At 35.7% G+C, this 17749-nt stretch overlaps 1 protein-coding gene across 9 annotated transcripts in view; it reads left to right on the top strand.

The window, feature by feature from the left end:
• The window catches only part of INPP4B (inositol polyphosphate-4-phosphatase type II B), a 613177-nt gene that overhangs the window by 514649 nt on the left and 80779 nt on the right, over nt 1-17749 (top strand). For all 9 annotated transcript variants that reach the window (XM_033135157.1, XM_033135154.1, XM_033135152.1 and 6 more), the window contains one exon: nt 10209-10412. In XM_033135157.1, coding sequence (XP_032991048.1) covers nt 10209-10412 — 204 coding nt within the window. The remainder of the gene's footprint in view (nt 1-10208; nt 10413-17749) is intronic.

Below are 17749 nucleotides of genomic sequence, written 5' to 3'. Positions count from 1 at the left end.
CATTTTGGTACATTTCTGTTTTGGATTTGTAGTGAGGGGAAGTTTCCTGGATTCACCTAAGTACTAAATATGAGCAAATACCATGTTTCCCCCAAAATAAGACCAGGTCTTATATTACTTTTTGCTCCAAAAGACGCATTAGGGCTTGTGTTCAGGGGATGTCATCCTGAAAAATCATGCTAGGGCTTATTTTCCGGTTAGGTCTTATTTTTGGGGAAACACAGTACCACATCACTGCAGCGATCACAGAGCAGGGCTTATTGGGCAGGGACTTCCTGTGTATTTGGCAGGGACTCGTCATTTCAAATGCATCATTTACAACTTGCTGTAGTGATTTGGGTAGGGGGACAGGGCATGTAGTTTCTCCTCCTTTAATTCAACAGTGCTCCAACTGTTCCCCTATATTTTTCTACTGCATATACTAATAAATCTGTCAGCCCTTGAAATCAGGAGGATCTTTTTAAAGTTAAGTTTGCAAGGTATGCCTGGAATTTCAAAGAATTATCTGAAGTAACAGAGTTTTGCGTAGTCTGTGAAGACTGTGCTCATGGTTTAAAATAAAACATGATCCAAAAATTTAGCATAAAGGGTAAATAGTTGTAGTGCTATCTTAAATTTTAGTATAATTTAATATTAGCAAAATCTAGCTTAAAACACTTTTAAGATCAGGGTCTTAACACACTGGATTATAGAATAAAAATCCTTTCTTCACTGGTAATCTCTTGTTTCTTTTATTGAATCTAAACTGGTATGTTTGGAAAATAAGTACTTGAGTTGTTTTCTTAAGGATTCATCTATGTAGGATATTCAGTATATAATAGCAATTTGTTATTCCTATTTATCAGAGAACTCTGAAGGTCGTATAGTCCTTGAGCAGCCGAATGTGGGAGAATCCACTGTGGTACACTGGGGAAGCTGGGGAAAGCTGAGGGAAGCCCATGGGTCGTAGGGAAGGAGCATTCAATTCTGTAATGAGATGGCATCTCTCCTCTTAGGTCAGCGATTGCTTCTAGAGATGATAGCAATGAATGCATCATCACTTAAATATATACTCAGAATCGGGGAAAAGGAAGAGGCAACAGAGAAATATAACTCACCAATAGGACATACTCAGAGTCTCAGACTGAACAATATTTGTAGATCCAAGGGAAATTCATGTTATCTCTGTTGCTGCTGATAACCAAGCCACAGGACTAAGACTCCCCAGGAAAATAATATCCTGCTAAATGTGTACTGATGGAAGAAACAAGCAAACAAAACCCCACAATTTATAAAAAAGTAAAACTATTTAGTGAATGCTTACTATTTGGGGGCACAAAACGCAATAAGACACAGGCTGGGTCTTCCCAAGAGAGTCAAGTTTCTTGATGATAATCGTTATAATGCTAATGATGCTAACAATAGCTAGTATTTATTGGAAGTTTACTAATTTTGAGATACTAATATAAGGTCTTAACTGTTCACAAGTTCATGAGGGGGTATCTCAAAATTTTCAACATTTAATCTTCCTAATTCTGTGAAGTAGGTATTTTTAATATTCTCACTTTATACGGTAAAGGAAACTGAGGTACAGAAATATATATAATGAGCCAAAAATCACCCACCTTGTGAGTCTAGCTCCATATTCTGTGAACTCAACCACTATAATATATGAGGTATGATACAAAAAAAAAAACACAGTGAATGTTTAAATAAAAAAAAATTATTACAGTAAAAGACACATTGCCAATAATCCCCCTCAAAATAGTCCCCCTCGTTTCGAACACACTTTCCCATCATTCTCTCCACTTTCTGAAGCAGTTCTCGAAGTCCTCTTTCGTGAGTGTCTTTACTTCATTCTCTATCATGACAACACTCTGTGTCACACATAGCTTCTTGTATATGGCAATTTCTGTCAAATAAAAATATTATGGTGTGCTCACATCCACCTTTTTCACCGATCTGGCACTGTGCAACTTCTGGCTCTTCCCCAAAGACAAAATAAGTATGAAAGGTAAATGTTTTGAATCAATTCAGGACATCAAGGCAGCCACAACAGTGCATCTAAAGACACTCACAAAAGAGGATTTCCAGACCAGCTTCAGAAAGTGGCAAGAATGATGGAATGCGTGAGTTTGAAGCGAGGGAGAGTATTTTGAGAGAAGTTAATGGAAATGTGTCTTTTACTATAAAACTGTTTTTTAATTAAACATTCGCAGTATTTTTTGACCACACCTCGTATTGTCAAATGTTCCAGGAGTGCTAAGATAGGCACTATATAGAAGTAAGGAAACAAGTGGAGAGGTGGGGTGGGGGTGGGAAGGACATAACTGAAATTTCATGAGAAAAAGTTGTCTATAAATGTTTCATTTCCTAAAGTGCATAAATTAAATGAAATTATTCTAATACTTTCATTCTTAGTATATCTCCTGATGGATTACTAGGCTTGTTTGCTACATGTTAGTTTATGACAATATTTCATTTTTTTTAATCTTATGATACAGGGTCGTTACAAAGGCATGCTCTGAGTTTATACGAATGGTTTCAACAGACAAAGCATAGGCCAACTTTCTAACATAAGATGTGAAATGTTAATAATAAAGTTAGATAAAAATGCATTTTCCTTTTCCCTAGACTAAATGTGTGCAAATCTGTGGGAAGGGGGAAGGGAAGGAAGGAGAGAGGGAGGGAGGGTGGAAAGGAGGGAGAGAGGAAAGAAGGGAGAGAAGGAAAGAAAGGGATAATGTAAAAAAATACAAACTGAAAAAATATATTGCATTCTTCATTCCACAGAGATTAATAGACCTTGTTGAGATAGTCATCATTATCTTGCTCATCAAAAAGCAATAGTGGGCACCTAATTGTGCGTGGTATTATACTCGATGCTATAGAATTAATGCTACGTAGACTAGGTCCTTAACTTTTACAACTTAAGTGTTTTTTAAAAGAATGGAGTGTTTTACCATATTACAATTGTGAAATGGTAAACAACAACGAAAAGGATTTTGTCACAATTCCTAGTTAAGTTCAACTTTAACATAGTATACCAAAGCCTTCTAATGTATTCAAATAAAAATAACAGCATTTCTAAAACTTAACTCAGGATTTTCTTAAATGCCCTATTTTCCTTAATAAAGATGCCAGGAAGTCAGTATGTTAAGTTGAAGATACTCCTACAGAGCTGAGAAAGAATTTCTATTTGTTTAGTCAGTTTAATCACTCTTAGTTTTATATATACGTATGGGTTCTAAGGAATTTGAAAAGAACTGGTATAAATGATGGTGTAACCTCAGAATAGAACTTCTTTTTCTTTTTTTTATTCAGACTCTCCCTCATATAGTAAATATTTAATTGATGAAATAAGTAATATTATCTAGAAAACAAAACTTGTGTTCATTAGAATCATAAATAATCGGAAAAGTAAAGATAAGAAAGAAAAATAATGTTAAAAATGGGACTTGTCCAAAAAATACATGGAATTAGAACATCTGTTTCTGGCCATGATGGAGTAACATGGATCCCCTCACCTGAAAAAACAGGAAAACTGAACAAAATGTTTCAAATAATTAATTTGTAGGCATTGGAAAATAGGCAGCATGGAAAGATAACAAAATGATGTGATTCTTATGATCATCTAGCTTACTCCCTGGTGGCAGTTTCCAGGCTATCACCCATGTGTGGGGAGCCACACAGTAACTTCTCAAGGTGAGGAGATAGAGATTGGAGTTTGGCAATGCCAAGATGGCTGGACTTCACAGAACGCAGTACCAGAAAGGAGGGAGCTTCACACACAAAGAGCTTTGGAGATCTATAAATGGGTACTTTTAAATCTTTAAGTACTGATATGTATATGCATAAGAGTAAACTACCCAAAAGCAGGGAAAGAAATACCAGAAATAAGCAGACAAAATCCCTGCTGGCCACACTGATCTGGGAATAGCTGATCTTCCCACCAGCAGAGGAAAAGACTTTGTAATACATACAGCCTATGTAGAGCCCTCAAAAGGATGTGGCCCCAGGAGTGGGAATAAATCAGTCCTCGATTAAAGGCTGCTCTGATTCCACTCTAACAAGGCTTAAAAATAAGTCTTGTAAAAGGACTTTACCAATTCCAAATAACATAACTTCACATCAGAACAAAATTCAACATTATTTAAAGGAATACAATAAAACCCAGCAACCAAGAATGGAAAATACAAAATAGCATTTAATAAGTGTATAGCAAGCATTCAGTGAAGAAGAAATTATGACCCATAACCTGAAGAAAAATTAAGCAATAGAAACAGACCCAAAAAGAGAAATGATACAGCTAGTAGATAAGGATGAATAGGATGAAGAGAAAAATGGAAGATTAACAAAATCACAAAGAACTCAGAAAAGTGTTAAATACAATTTCTGAAATAGTATGTACGGGGTGGAATTAGCAGGTTGGTCACTTTGTAGTGAACTTGCAAACACAGCATTCATTCAAAGGAAGCACAGAAAAAAAGACTGAAAACGATAAACCACAACATGAATGACATAGGAAAATACCAAGAAATCTGACATATGTGTAATAAAAGTCCCAGAAGAAAAGAAGAGGGGAATCAGAAAAATACTGCTGAAATGGTGACCAAAATTTTGTCAAACAATGAATCTACAGATTCAAGGAGCAAAATGTACTCCAGCAGAATAAACATTTAAAAAAATAAAGAAACATAAATACATAATTATCAAGGTGCTGAGAAACAGATAAAAAAGAAAATTGTGAAGCACCAGGAAAGAAGAAAAAAGACACGTTAGATGCAAAGGAACACAGAGGAGAATTATAACAGACTTCTTATTAGACACTATTCAAGCCAGAAGACAATGGAGTAATATCTTCAAAATACTGACATACATTAAAAGGTTATAATTCCAGATCTAAAAAGATGTCTGGAAAATAATGGTAAAGACTATTTTAGACAAGTAAAATCAGATTTCACAGCTGACTTATAACAAATTTTAAAGGAAAATCTTAGGCAAAAGGAAATGATACCATGGAAAATTTGGAGCTACTCAAAAGAATAGAGTGCCAGGAATGGTAAATATGTGGACAGAATAAAAAATCCAAATGTTTAATTTACTTAAACATATTTACTCTTTAAAAATTACCAGTTCATTACAATGTTTGTAATATACTAGTGTAAGTATAGACATGTAGATCAAATGAAATGGAATCTGGGAGATTCTAGAAAGTAGGGATTCTAAAGTATCTAGAAATAGATCCACACATACACATTTAAATAACTTCACACAGAAGTGCAAAGGAAATGTATTGGGGAAAGGATATCTTTTTAACATATAATGCAGAACAATTGGATATCCATAGGCAAAATAAATGAACTTTTCTTTATCTTCACCTTACATATATATAAAATTAATTAAAAATGGAATATGGACCTTAATACACAGGCTAAAAGCAAAAAAAAATCAAACAAACTTTTAGAATACAAGATAGGAGAAACATTTTTGCTGTCTTGGGTTACGCAAAGATTTCTTAGATAGGACACAAAAAGCATGACCCAAAACAAAGAAAACAAATGATATGTAAGACTCCATCAAAATTTAAAATTTCATTAAAGTTTTCAAAATACACTATGAAGAAAATGAAAAGGAAAGTCATGGGCCGGGAGAAAGTATTTCTAAAATATTTATCTGACAAAGGACTTGTATCAGAATATATAAAGTGTTCCTACAACTTAATAAGACAAACGACTCAATTAAAAATGGGCAAATATGTTGAAAAGACATTTCACCAAAGATGGTTGGCAAATAAGGACATGAAGAGATGTTCATCATCCTTTGTTATTTGGAAATGAAAATGTAAGCTAAAATGTGATACAACTAACGACCCACTAGAATAGCTGAGATCAAAATGAATGAGCTTATGAAGAGCTGGGGAGGATATGGGACAGCTAGAACTTTCATATATATCACTGATGGGGACACCATTATTTGCACATTTTGGAAAACTGTTCAACAGTATCTCAAGTTTTCAAAAATGTGATCTAGTCATTCCATTCCTAGTTATTTACCCAAGAGAATGTCTGTTTTGTAGGTACCAAGAAGTTTGTTTGTGTATGGAAGGACTGGAGGCAGGCTTTGTGAAATTCTCCTCGATAGCAATAGACAGGGTGAGCTAGGACAGAGGATTTGAATTATTGAGCATCGCAAAATGTCAGCATTGCTCCTTGGGGAGCTTGCTAAAATCCAGATTTTGATGCAGCAGTCCTAACCTGGGACTAGGAAACTCTAGATGTTAACACCGGTGGCCTTGGATAACACCCTGAAAAAAGAGAAATTAAAGTATATCAGCTGGTAAGGAAACTATGGAAATTATCTACATGGAATATGGAAAGGATCTTAACTGGGATTAACTGTGGGAACATAAAGTAAGGGTCACTCTTTGATATTGTTCAAAAGGTATAGTATAGCTAGTAGAAATTGATCACTAATTCAAAAGATAAGTGTTATTACATATGATCCAGACGTTTGGGTTCTGAGTTGCTGGATAGTAATGATATCACTTAGATGGAAAAGTAGGGAAAACACATTTATTACAAAAAATTTTTTTTTGAAATCAGGCTGAGACTTCTAAACTCAAAAGACTGTCAAGTGAAAACAGTTGACAGTGCTGGTCTAGGAGGTGGGTAGAAATGGATTTTAAAGACCGTGGCACATAAATGATACTAGGAGTTATGGAAGAAGAGGTTACATCACCAATGGAAAAAAGTACTTTAAAGAAAGTAGTTTAAGGTTCCTTAAGGTCCCCTGAGTGAGCAGGGGATTATGAATCAACAAAGGAAACTGAAAAGGTCAGTCAAAAAGGAGAAGCATAAATAGCAGAGTGCACTTTACAGTTTACAATGAACTCCCAGAAGGGTTTCACAGGTAGGCCTTATAATTTTGTACAAACTGGGGAAAAGTGGTTGTATGATTTATCCAAGGTCAAGAGAATAATTTATATGAGCTACCCAGATGTCAGATAACTCTTGGCTGAAAGTTCAATGTTCTTTCCTTCAGGGAATGTTATGTGTTATATAATATGGGATATGTAAATATACATCAGTACACCAAAGTCGGAGCATAGCATTATTGCCCTATGAAATAATTAAGCATATCAAATTTAATAATAAAGATTTTTTTTCTTGCCATCTATATGACTACTAAAATTATAATCACTTGTTTATGACATTGGCTATTTCTGTACTGTGCGTGGGATTAGGCATAGCTTTGAATTTTTTCAGTGACAATAAAGAGATTCTAGATAGAATGGGACTTTGCTTAATTTGCTGAGTTCTCTGCTTTGAAAGAGTGGTTTTCAGTGAACATAGCCTAACTATTCCTCTGCCATTAATATTCAGGAAACGGGGAAATTCATTCCCAGGAGAAGTACTTTTTAGTAGTTTAATACTTGTAGATAATTCTGTAAGTTACTTTGGAAAATACATGTATGAGAATATGGATTGGAGAGATGTCAGTAAGGCAAGAAAGCATTTCATTTTTCTGATAACATTTCTCTCTTTAATATCAAACAAATGAAATAGATCTGTCTTTGGTTCAATGTATGCTTTTTAGTATAGTATTAAATTGGTATTTTAAATGAATTGTGTTGCCTACCCATACAGTAACATTTAGACAACCTTGTTTTTTGCATTTTCTGTAGTGTGAGCTGAGTCAGAAAAGGGAAAAGGAAAAACGTTTTCAGAACTCTGAGTCAACAGGCAACTCAGAGACATGCTCGTATCCTTGCCATGACTTTTAACTTCCTGGTACCATCTCACTTGCAAGCACAGCAACATACAGATGAGTTAGGATTCACCAACTACATTAATCTCTTCAAGCTGATTTATTTTGACTATAAAACATCAGGTTCTACACTGGTCTACGTTTTACTAAGTAATGTGGTCAAGAAAATTAAGATTTTTCCAGATCACGTAGTGGAATTTTTTTAATTTTCTGAAAGAATGTGATTTCTATGCACAGGATCTAGGTGAATTGGAGAGTTTCCAAGGAGTCAGATAAATGTTTCAGTAAAGATCCAAAGTAAAAGATCAGCAATTGTTGCATTTAAGATGTTGTGTATTATATTCAGCTACCCCCCCAAAAAAAAAAACTTCGGGGTTGTAAAACTGTAATAATCTACTGTATTATCTCCCATATCTTGGTGATAAATCAACCCAAATGAGATTTGAATAAATGAAGTAGAATCTCTGTGTGTGCATGCTATGGGAAGCAAATGATCACAATTATAAGAACCGTAGAAGATTTCATTAGCTGTGATACTCAGCTACATAGTAATTATGTGAATGTTAGGGAGACTGGAGCTGTAGTCGCAGGAATTCAAAGAAGGCAAGCTGTTCTGCTTTAAAAATGAATCAAAAGATTTTATTGAAACTATCAACAGAGAAATAGTCCAGTTAAGCTGAATGGAAATAAATTCACATTTTTAACGCTTAAATTCACATCAATGGACATATGCATGTTATATGGAAAATTATGTCAACAACACACCCCATTTTGCTATAACGATACTGACTTGTCTGAATAGTGTCTAGCCAACTTTTCCATCAGTTGTGTTTTTTTTTTTAAATAAAAATGCTGTCTTTTGATTTCCTAATTTTTATCAAAATATTTTCCAACATTTTATTCTTATATATTTCTCATACTTCTTACTATTTACCTTTAACGTGACTTCAATATAACTAATAGATTAAAAGAGGGTTGTGTTTTTTTTGGATGTTTTCTCCAACAAAGTTTAGCAGTGAAGATAGTTACATGGGCAATTGTGGACACAATTAATTATGAGCGCTGGTAGCTATTCAAAACACTTGAGGAGTGGGGTTGGGAAGAAAGGGAAGAAAGACAAAAACAAGTAGGCTGACAGTGGCTGGTAGGTGGTATAGAGTAAGGGAAGAAGCTACTGGATTTGTTAGAAAACTTAGGATCTGTTCCATGTGTGCTGCCAATAAGCCGTCTGCCCTCGGAGAGGTTACCACACTTCTTTTTTGGTCTCCTTATCTACTTTAAGGTCCCTTCCTGTACTACAATTTTATGATCTATTGCAAAGAAGTAACTATGTAGATAGGACATTATTGTATGAGTCACTTGTTTCGCACATGGTTTAATTGCTTTTCTTTAATTGCATGATTTAGAGACAATTTAGTAACCACCAGTTTGGCATTGTACTGTTGACTGCATGTGGAGAGTACACCAATAAATGATTACTTTGAGTTACAGGTTTACCTCCAAGAGCGTCTCATTAAATGGTGATTCTATCAACTGCTATTGAAAATAATGCTATGAATTAAAGGGCCCCTTCCTAACAGATTACAAAATATGAATATGATAACAATATCGGTCAATGCTTGAGTTATTTCTCTACTCTTGGAACAGATTGTTAGGCCACGTGCCTGTTAAGTGTACTATAACACAGAAAATCAATTACTGAACCCTCCAGTATTACAGGGTGAAGCTACTAACCATTTCATCAGGAAATGGCGAAGGACAGCTGTAAAGTTCTTTATTGTTGGGAAGCCATCGTTACTCTAGTACTTACTAGGTATTTACCATCAGCTTGTAAAATCTACAGTGGCAAGTTTTACAGTAATCTCGTTAACACTGAGCATTACTGAAACCATTTGGTGGAGGAGACAGCTAGAGGGTGATAATAAGAATAAAAGCCAGATGTTTTCATGGGGAAGACGGCCTATGTCCTGTCTACTGTTGGCATCTGTCCAGGCTGCTGAAAAGAGAAAAAAGTCTCCTGCCTCTAGTTTCTTTTTAAAAGCATGTCTTTCTTTCTTTGGCCTTTACCTCTGTTTAAAATGGGGAATAGCCATAGTCCGATCACATCTTCTTTTAAGGTATATTTGGAATGACTTGAAAGGCAGATGGTATTCAGATGATTATCCCCAGTGAAGTCCATCTCCACAGACAGGATGTGGCACTGAAGGACAGGGGGCGAAGGACGCAGACGGTGCTGACAGTGTACTTAGAATCTCGCTGTTAACTTTAGAGCAGGAGGACTCGGCCTTGGCAGCGTCCCAGCACCGAACTGTGTTCCCCTGGTTGGTGTGCACCATTCCCTCTGTCTGTTTCCACCACCCGTGCCACTGAAGTACCAACACATCTGCAGCTGAGCTTTCCGTAGCGCTGTGCTGAGATGCCTACCATGGTGTTTCTAATCTTTGTCGATTTCTTTCCAGACAGAGCTTTTTGTACATGCCTTTAAGGATCAGCTGGTCAGAAGCGCTCTTTTAGCACTTTACACTGCCAGGCCGGGAGGCGTCCTGAACAAGCCACCCTCTCCTAAAAACAGCACGGAGGAGAGCTGTCCCCAGGACCCACCCCCGCCAATGAGGAGGCAGGACTCCATACCCCATCACTCAGACTACGATGAGGAAGAGTGGGTGAGTCTCTTCACATTGTTTGCCTCCCAATGTTCAGTCCTGAGAAGGAAAGCCAGAATGATAAGAATCTCTGCTTTTCATCAAAACAAGGTGGAAAGGAATCACAATACAAATTGTGGATATACAGGCCACATTTTTCCTTAGGGGCAAATTATAAATGGAAGTTTTTATTCCTGATCGCATTTTTTTGACATGAAAATTTATTTGCTGTCAAATAAATCGTATATACATAACCAAGAATATGCCATCAAAGCAAAGATGTCACAATTGCAAGACTCTAAAATGCTTCTTTTCTTATTTATTGCCAAGGTAATATAATCCATTAAAATTGTTTTTTAGAAAGAGTCAGAAATTATCCATAATGCACTACTTGAATGCAACAAGTATTTTCATTGCGGCAATCCAGTGTTTTATTTCTGGGCGTACTGTAGATATTATTAACATTTAAATGGCTGTGGACATGGAGATCTCTTAAATCCCTCTCATTCACGATTCTATGATTTAAAATATGTTGCTTCAGGTCCTCTAAAATTGGCAGAAGCATGGCCACATAAAAGCATCTGAAAAAAGAGCTAGTAAAGGCAGGTAAACAAAAGAAGCCAGGGTGGACTGGAACTCTACTGGATTGGAACTCTAGTCATAAGACGGAGAAATGTGAAAGTGAAGGGGAACAAGGTGTTTGTTATTCCTGAGTCAATACCTGTTAATAATCCAAGGTCTCTGTAAGTTCTATGCAGACACAGAAGGAAACTCTCTACAGTATCATGTTTAACTAAGAATATGTATGCTAGCTGTATTCGATGTTAAACAGTTAACAATTACTTTTCCTGCCACCCTAAAATCTAAAAATGCTCAGGGAGTAAATTATTTGAAAGGCCCAGATCTCTTAAGAAAAAATTGCTGTCTGAAGGACCATGAAGTGATGCCTGCTCTTTCTTCTGATAAAATTTCTATCACAGGAAAAACAGAGCCGGGTTCCAAGAGGTAAATGCTGAATAAGTATTTGTTGTTGCTGATTAAGATTGCATTTCTCTCACTGAAGCATTTTCAAAAGAGCAAATCTAATATTTCTCCCTTTTACCTCACCTTCTTCTTCAATTTATTCACAGCTCCAAGGCGTTCGCACCTCTTAACCTCTCTGAAGTTCAATTTTCTCAATTGTAGAGTGAAAATAACAGCAGCTGTTCTGCTTAGCTCTTAGGGTGGTCGTGAGATAAATGATGTACCTGTGTGATAATGCCCCGTTACCTGGAGAGGCCTGGGCAAATGCATTGGATTACCTTAGTATTATTGCTTTATGTTTTCCTTTTCAGGATATGTAGGTTATATAATCTTACTATGAGGATCAATACGATCCCATGAGGTAAATGGGAAAAATCAATTTATCATAAAATGAGTGTTGTGAATTTTAAGAACTTGGGTAAATGCAAAAAAGAATTTGTATTTCATTTCACCAAACATAAAGTGTTCAACTTTTGACAAACAATCACCGTTTCATATTAAATCAAGTGAGAATTTTCGAATTGGGTGTCTTCTGTTTTCATAATTTTTACCTTACTGTGTTATGCAAACCCTCCCCACACCTCACCTTCCTCCTCCTACACAAAATGTCCCTCTCCTTCCCTCCTTCCTTATTTCCTTTTCTTTAGGTAATTTTGAGACTTCTAAATCGTAGGTGTTCCAGATGCGAAGGTAAGAACACTAGGTCTTTTTAGGTCCTAGAGCTCAGCGTCTAGTTGTAGATAAAAACATGTGAAGAAATAGCTACAAAATGTTGTGACATTTTGTACAAAGGATGGAGATAGACAGATGGGAGAAGATAGGCTCTACTAACATGCCGTCAGCTCAGCATCTTATACACAGAACCCTCTAGTGATGGAAAACGATGGAGGAGTGTGGGAAACGTATCGTGAGTTGAGGAAGTTTACTGGGGACCCACAATGTTCACGTTCACGAGACGTTCTGATGTCCCACGCTATCTCCAAATGTCCACTTTTCATAAGGACACAGAGGTGAACCACCCTCTCCACAGCCTTGCAAGACAAACGGCAGTTGCACTGCACTGTGAGTTGTACAGAGAATAAAGTAGGAGACTGGTAGTCATGGTGGAATTTCCCGAAATAATTCTTAAGATTAAAATGTGAATAGAAGTTAACCATTCCAGAAAGAGTATAAGTTGGCCTTTTAGACTTACTAACTGGGGGGGGGGGGGGGGGGGGGGGGGGGGAAGAGAGGTGTTATTATTCTTTGTTTACTTGTTTTGTTTTAAAGGTGGTGAAAATCGGGCCTGTGTATACTCCAAAAGCCATTTGAGAGTCAGAGAAGAGAAGACTAACAGAGTAAGAAGAGAATTAATTCTAGTACGCAGGTAGCAGACAAGTCCGAGGCAGAAGGTTTTTTTTCCCTGCAACTGCAGGGAGGATGTAAAGATGGACTTTACTTTTGTGAGAGTGGTAGGGTTGGTGGGCTTATTTTTTGTTTGTTTAAAATATTTTTCCAGTTTGATTGACATATAATTGACATACACCGTTGTATTAGTTTTAGGTATATAACATAATGATTTTATATATTTTGGGAAATGGTCACCACAGTTAATTTAGTTAACATTCATCCCCTCACGTGGTTACACATTTTTTCTTGTGATGAGAACTTTTAAGATCTACTCTCTTAGCAACTTTAAATATACAATATAGTATTGTTAACTAGAATCACAGTGCTATATATTATATCCCAGAACTTAACTTATCTTATCACTGGAAGTTTGTACCTTTTGACCCCCTTTACTCATTTTTCCCACCCTCCCACTTCTAGTAAACACCAATCTGTTCTCTGTTTCTATGTTTTGTTTTATCAGATTCCAAGTGAAATCATATGGTATTTGTCTTATTTCACTTAGCATAATGCCCTCAAGCTCCATCCATGTTGTTGCAAATGGCAGGATTTTCTTTTTTTTTATGGCTGAATAATATCCATTGTGTGTGGTGTGTGTATATGTGTACATATACATATATGTGTGTGTATATATATGTATATATACACATATATGCATGTATACATACATATATATATATACATCACATTTTCTTTATCCGTTCACCTTCAATGGACACAGGTTTTTTGGGGTTTTTTCCCATATCTTGACTATTGTGAAAATGTTGTAATGAAATGGGGGTGCATGCATCTTTTTGAATTAGTATTTTTGTTTTCTTTGGATTAATACCCAGGATGGAATTGCTGGGTCGTAAGGTAGTTCTATTTTTAAATTTTTGAGGAACCTCTATACTGTTTTCCATAGTGGCTGCATCAGTTTATAATCCTATCAACAGTGTATGAGGGTTCTCTTTTTTCCACATCGTTGCCAACACCTGCTATCTCTTGTCTTTTTGAGGACAGCCATTCCAACAGGTGTGACATGATAGCTCATTGTGGTTTTGATTTGCATTTCCCTGGTGATTAGTGATGTTGAGCACCTTTTCACATACTGTTGACCATTTGTATGTCTTCTTTGCAAAAATGTTTATTCAGTTCCTCTACACATTTTTATTTTTTTCTATTGAGTTGTATGAGTTCTGCATATTAAATATTAACCTGGATGGTTTCTTTTATCCTTAGAGTAGAATCATGTACAAAGAGAAAGGAACAGGGAGAATGGGCAGAGGAGAGTGATTAAAGTTTCAAATAGGCATCAAAGAAAACGGGTGAAGGAGCTTATGCAAGATTTGAAAAAATCAGGAAGAATTTCAGTCCTTGTGAAGGGCCGGCCAGCCAGGTCGCAGTAGGAGTCTGCAAGGTTATTGGCTCACCCGCCATCATTCTCTTGGGACTACTTTGGTAGTCTTGACACTAGGACAAAGTCGTCCTGATTGTTTTCTTCTAGGTGATGCGGGACTGTCTTCTCAGTTTCTCAGCTTTTCTTGGTTTCCTTCAAAGGCAAACAGAAATGTAATAATGAAGATCTGCATTTCCCACTTCATCTCCTTTCATATAATTCCCGTATTTCCTCCAGAACCCACTGTTTCTAGAAAGCATACAAATGCCTTGTCTAAATTTACAATTATAAGAAAAATCTTTCCCAATCAGAAAAGTTACTTGTAACTCTCTCCTCCTAATATAATTTTACTCTATTTGCCAACAGTAACCAAGTTTGATTGTTACATAACATTCTTATTGATTTTCCTTAGTAACTACTTTCTATTCAAAAGATTTTTTTGTCAAGAGATGAAAATCCCTTTAAAATTACAGGAAAAAAAATTCGCCAAAGTTATGTAACCATTCAACATTATTTTCAAAGCTTTATCTAACTTTTAAAAGTTGAGTAAATTCAAAGAAAATGTAGGTAATTGAAAATGCCTTTAGAGATTGTGCTTCAAATGAATTGGAAACATAATTTTGTTACCACTTTTTCAGTTAATTAGGTGTTAGAAAAGTTTCAGCACTGATTACAAGTCTAGTCAACTTCCTGAAATAATTCAGTGTTTTAAATTAATTTAATTGGATTTCTGAGATATCATATGAAAATATTCTCTGATCATTTAGATTGGTTTAGGTTTGCACATGCGATTACAAGCTCCATTTAAAAATCTGTTTGTTTTATTTCATTTCCTACAATGACTATAGTTTTAACAATTGCCTAATGTTAATAGTTGCATGTAGCTTCTTATAATAAATATTGGGAAAGTAAATGTATGTTAGTAAATCAGTATCTACTCTACTGATACATGTAAAAATCTTTCATTTTGAGGTCACAAGAAAGAATATTAATTCTAAATCAGTATAAAGCGTTCCTCTTTTAAACTTGTTTTGGTGCAAAATTGATGACATGAATCTAGACAATAATTATCTAGTCAATATGGAAGAGATTGAAACTCAAATGATCACTGACAAAAAAAGTCTGTTATTTGCTGAATTTTACTTATTAAATGATGCAGTTATTTAAAGGTTGATTTTCCTGAAAAGTTAATAAACAATTAAATTCCAAAAGAATATTGGGATTTTATCATAATCTGAGCAAAGAAATAGGCTAATATAGTAGCATTTTTCATCTTTTAGCTGGTAAAGATTACATATTGCTTTTTTTCCTCTACATTTCTATAGCAGATGCTTCCAACAGCTGGGATTCCAAGATTAGTTTGTTCCCAACTATGAAAGCATGTTATCCAACCAAAGTATTAAGTTGACCCAGTTTTTGTGGCTCCCAGTAATTAAACTGTTCTCTAGAACAGTGGGATCGAATTTTAAATTGTATTTTCCATTCTTAAGGGAGGAGAACATGTGCTGCGCCTTATTAAGGTAAAATGCGTTTATGTCACGTAAAAAGTAGATGATCTCCAATAACCCATAATGATTTTTCCATAATTTTATAGATTATAGAAACAATAGCACAAATTCACAGCAATATGTATGTCAGGCATCCTGTTACTGAAGTCCACATATAATATGAACAAAATGAGGTTCCTCCATAACTCAGTATTCCCAAAGATTGCATTTTGGAATATGATTTACATGAACCCCTTTCTGATGTATTCTTTATCAACATCTCACCATTCTCTTGGCACTACACCTTTCTCTAATGATGTTTAGAACACATAGGACTGCTTAATATTGACAGGAGTATTGATAGAGCCATTTATGTCACCATAATTGGTAGCAGTGAGCAGAGACAGTTACAAAATATTACTAACTGTTGAGGATAAAAGATACGTTGCGAGATACCTCCACAGGCAATCTGCAGTGATCCGTATTCTCAACATCCTTGCCAGCTTCTGTCTCCATCTTAGACCTTACCTGTAGGGAAAATTGTTCAGGCCGTGCATAATGCAGAAGTAACTGTGCAAATTGACATTCAGTTCAGTTATGTGAAACCATTGACCTGATCTTAATAAGAAGGAAATAAATTATTCTCATTTTGGGGGGGTAATTGTCACAGACAACTCAATCCTAACCTACGATTTAACTTTTCTAAAGCAACACCTTATAGCTTAGTTACCTAAATGAGTAAAATGTCCACTAAACTATGGCCATTTACTTCCAAATTTTATATGATAGATAGATGGATAGATAGATAGATAGACAGATGATAGATAGATAGATAGATAGATAGATAGATAGATAGATAGATAATGTGATATATATATGCATTTAGCTCCAAAACATTTTGTGTATTAAAGCATTATTCTTGCATTCCATGATCACTCAGCCTCATGAACACTGAATTGCAATCAGTTGTTTATAGATCTGTTTCTTCCATGTGTTCATAAGCTTTATAATCTCCTAAAGGGCAAAGACAAGGCCATGTTTACTATTGTTTCTCCACAGTTAGCAGAGTACCTGCACATCAAAAGGTGCTCAATACTCGTTTGTAGAATATATTAATGACTTTGAAATTTGCCCTCAGATTATTGTTTGTACTTACCTTTCTGCTTGAAACATAGAGTATTTAAATTGAATATGTCTCTGTAGTAGGTGAGAGGTACCTTTTTCCCCACTAGAATTCATGAATTCTTTTGAGGACTTCATTTCTCTCTTCCAGTCAAAAGTACCATTATATCACTTCCTCCTTAGTGCATATGTACCAGTGTCATAATCCACTTTGTGGTGACTATTCAAGTCATCTTCAGAATCTCTCCATAGAAAGTGGTAAAAGTCAAGATGGACACAGAACTCAGAGATGACCAAAGTTAAGGACATGGTGAGTTGAGGCCTCCAGAAGCTTCCAGAAAACCAATGCTGGTAATTTTAGCTTCATTTGATTATTCATGTGCCAATTACAAAGGTCCTAGTTACAAAGAAATAATTTTAGTATTTTCTCATCAAATATGAGTTGTAAGCAACTATTTATCCCTTGTCCCAGCCTTTTCTTTTTTATCGCTAACTTGTGTGAATTTGTTAATCTTATAATGAAGAGAGGACATTGAAAGCACCCATTCTCCCCATCAGGAAGGGCAGGCAAAGACAGGGAGAATTAGGCCAGTTCCCTATATGGCAACTGACTGCGTTCTATCATCTGTTTTTTTTGATGGATGAGAACATTCCTGAACTTCTCCAGTCCATTTCACTGAAGAAAAATGTGCTTTGAATACTTATTTGATATTAAAGTCCACAAAAGGTGATTAAGCAAAGTTCATGGCTGCCCATTAAAATGCAGAAATGTTCTATTAAAGAAGAGAAACCTCAAATGAGATCTCTATGTGCATGCATATTCATGAGATCCTGCCAATTGCTAGATTTCCCCACATGCAGTTTATACATTCACCTTCAGTCCCGTTTTGTATAATAGTACCTAACGCAGTGTTTCATCTATATCAGTTCCAGGTATTTTTTTTCAGTGTGAATGTAGG

Source organism: Rhinolophus ferrumequinum, chromosome 18 (genome assembly GCF_004115265.2).
Source record: "Rhinolophus ferrumequinum isolate MPI-CBG mRhiFer1 chromosome 18, mRhiFer1_v1.p, whole genome shotgun sequence".
Classification (NCBI taxonomy): domain Eukaryota; kingdom Metazoa; phylum Chordata; class Mammalia; order Chiroptera; family Rhinolophidae; genus Rhinolophus; species Rhinolophus ferrumequinum.
The sequence above is the reverse complement of the archived record's forward strand: the minus strand, read 5'-3'. Positions and strand labels throughout refer to the sequence as shown.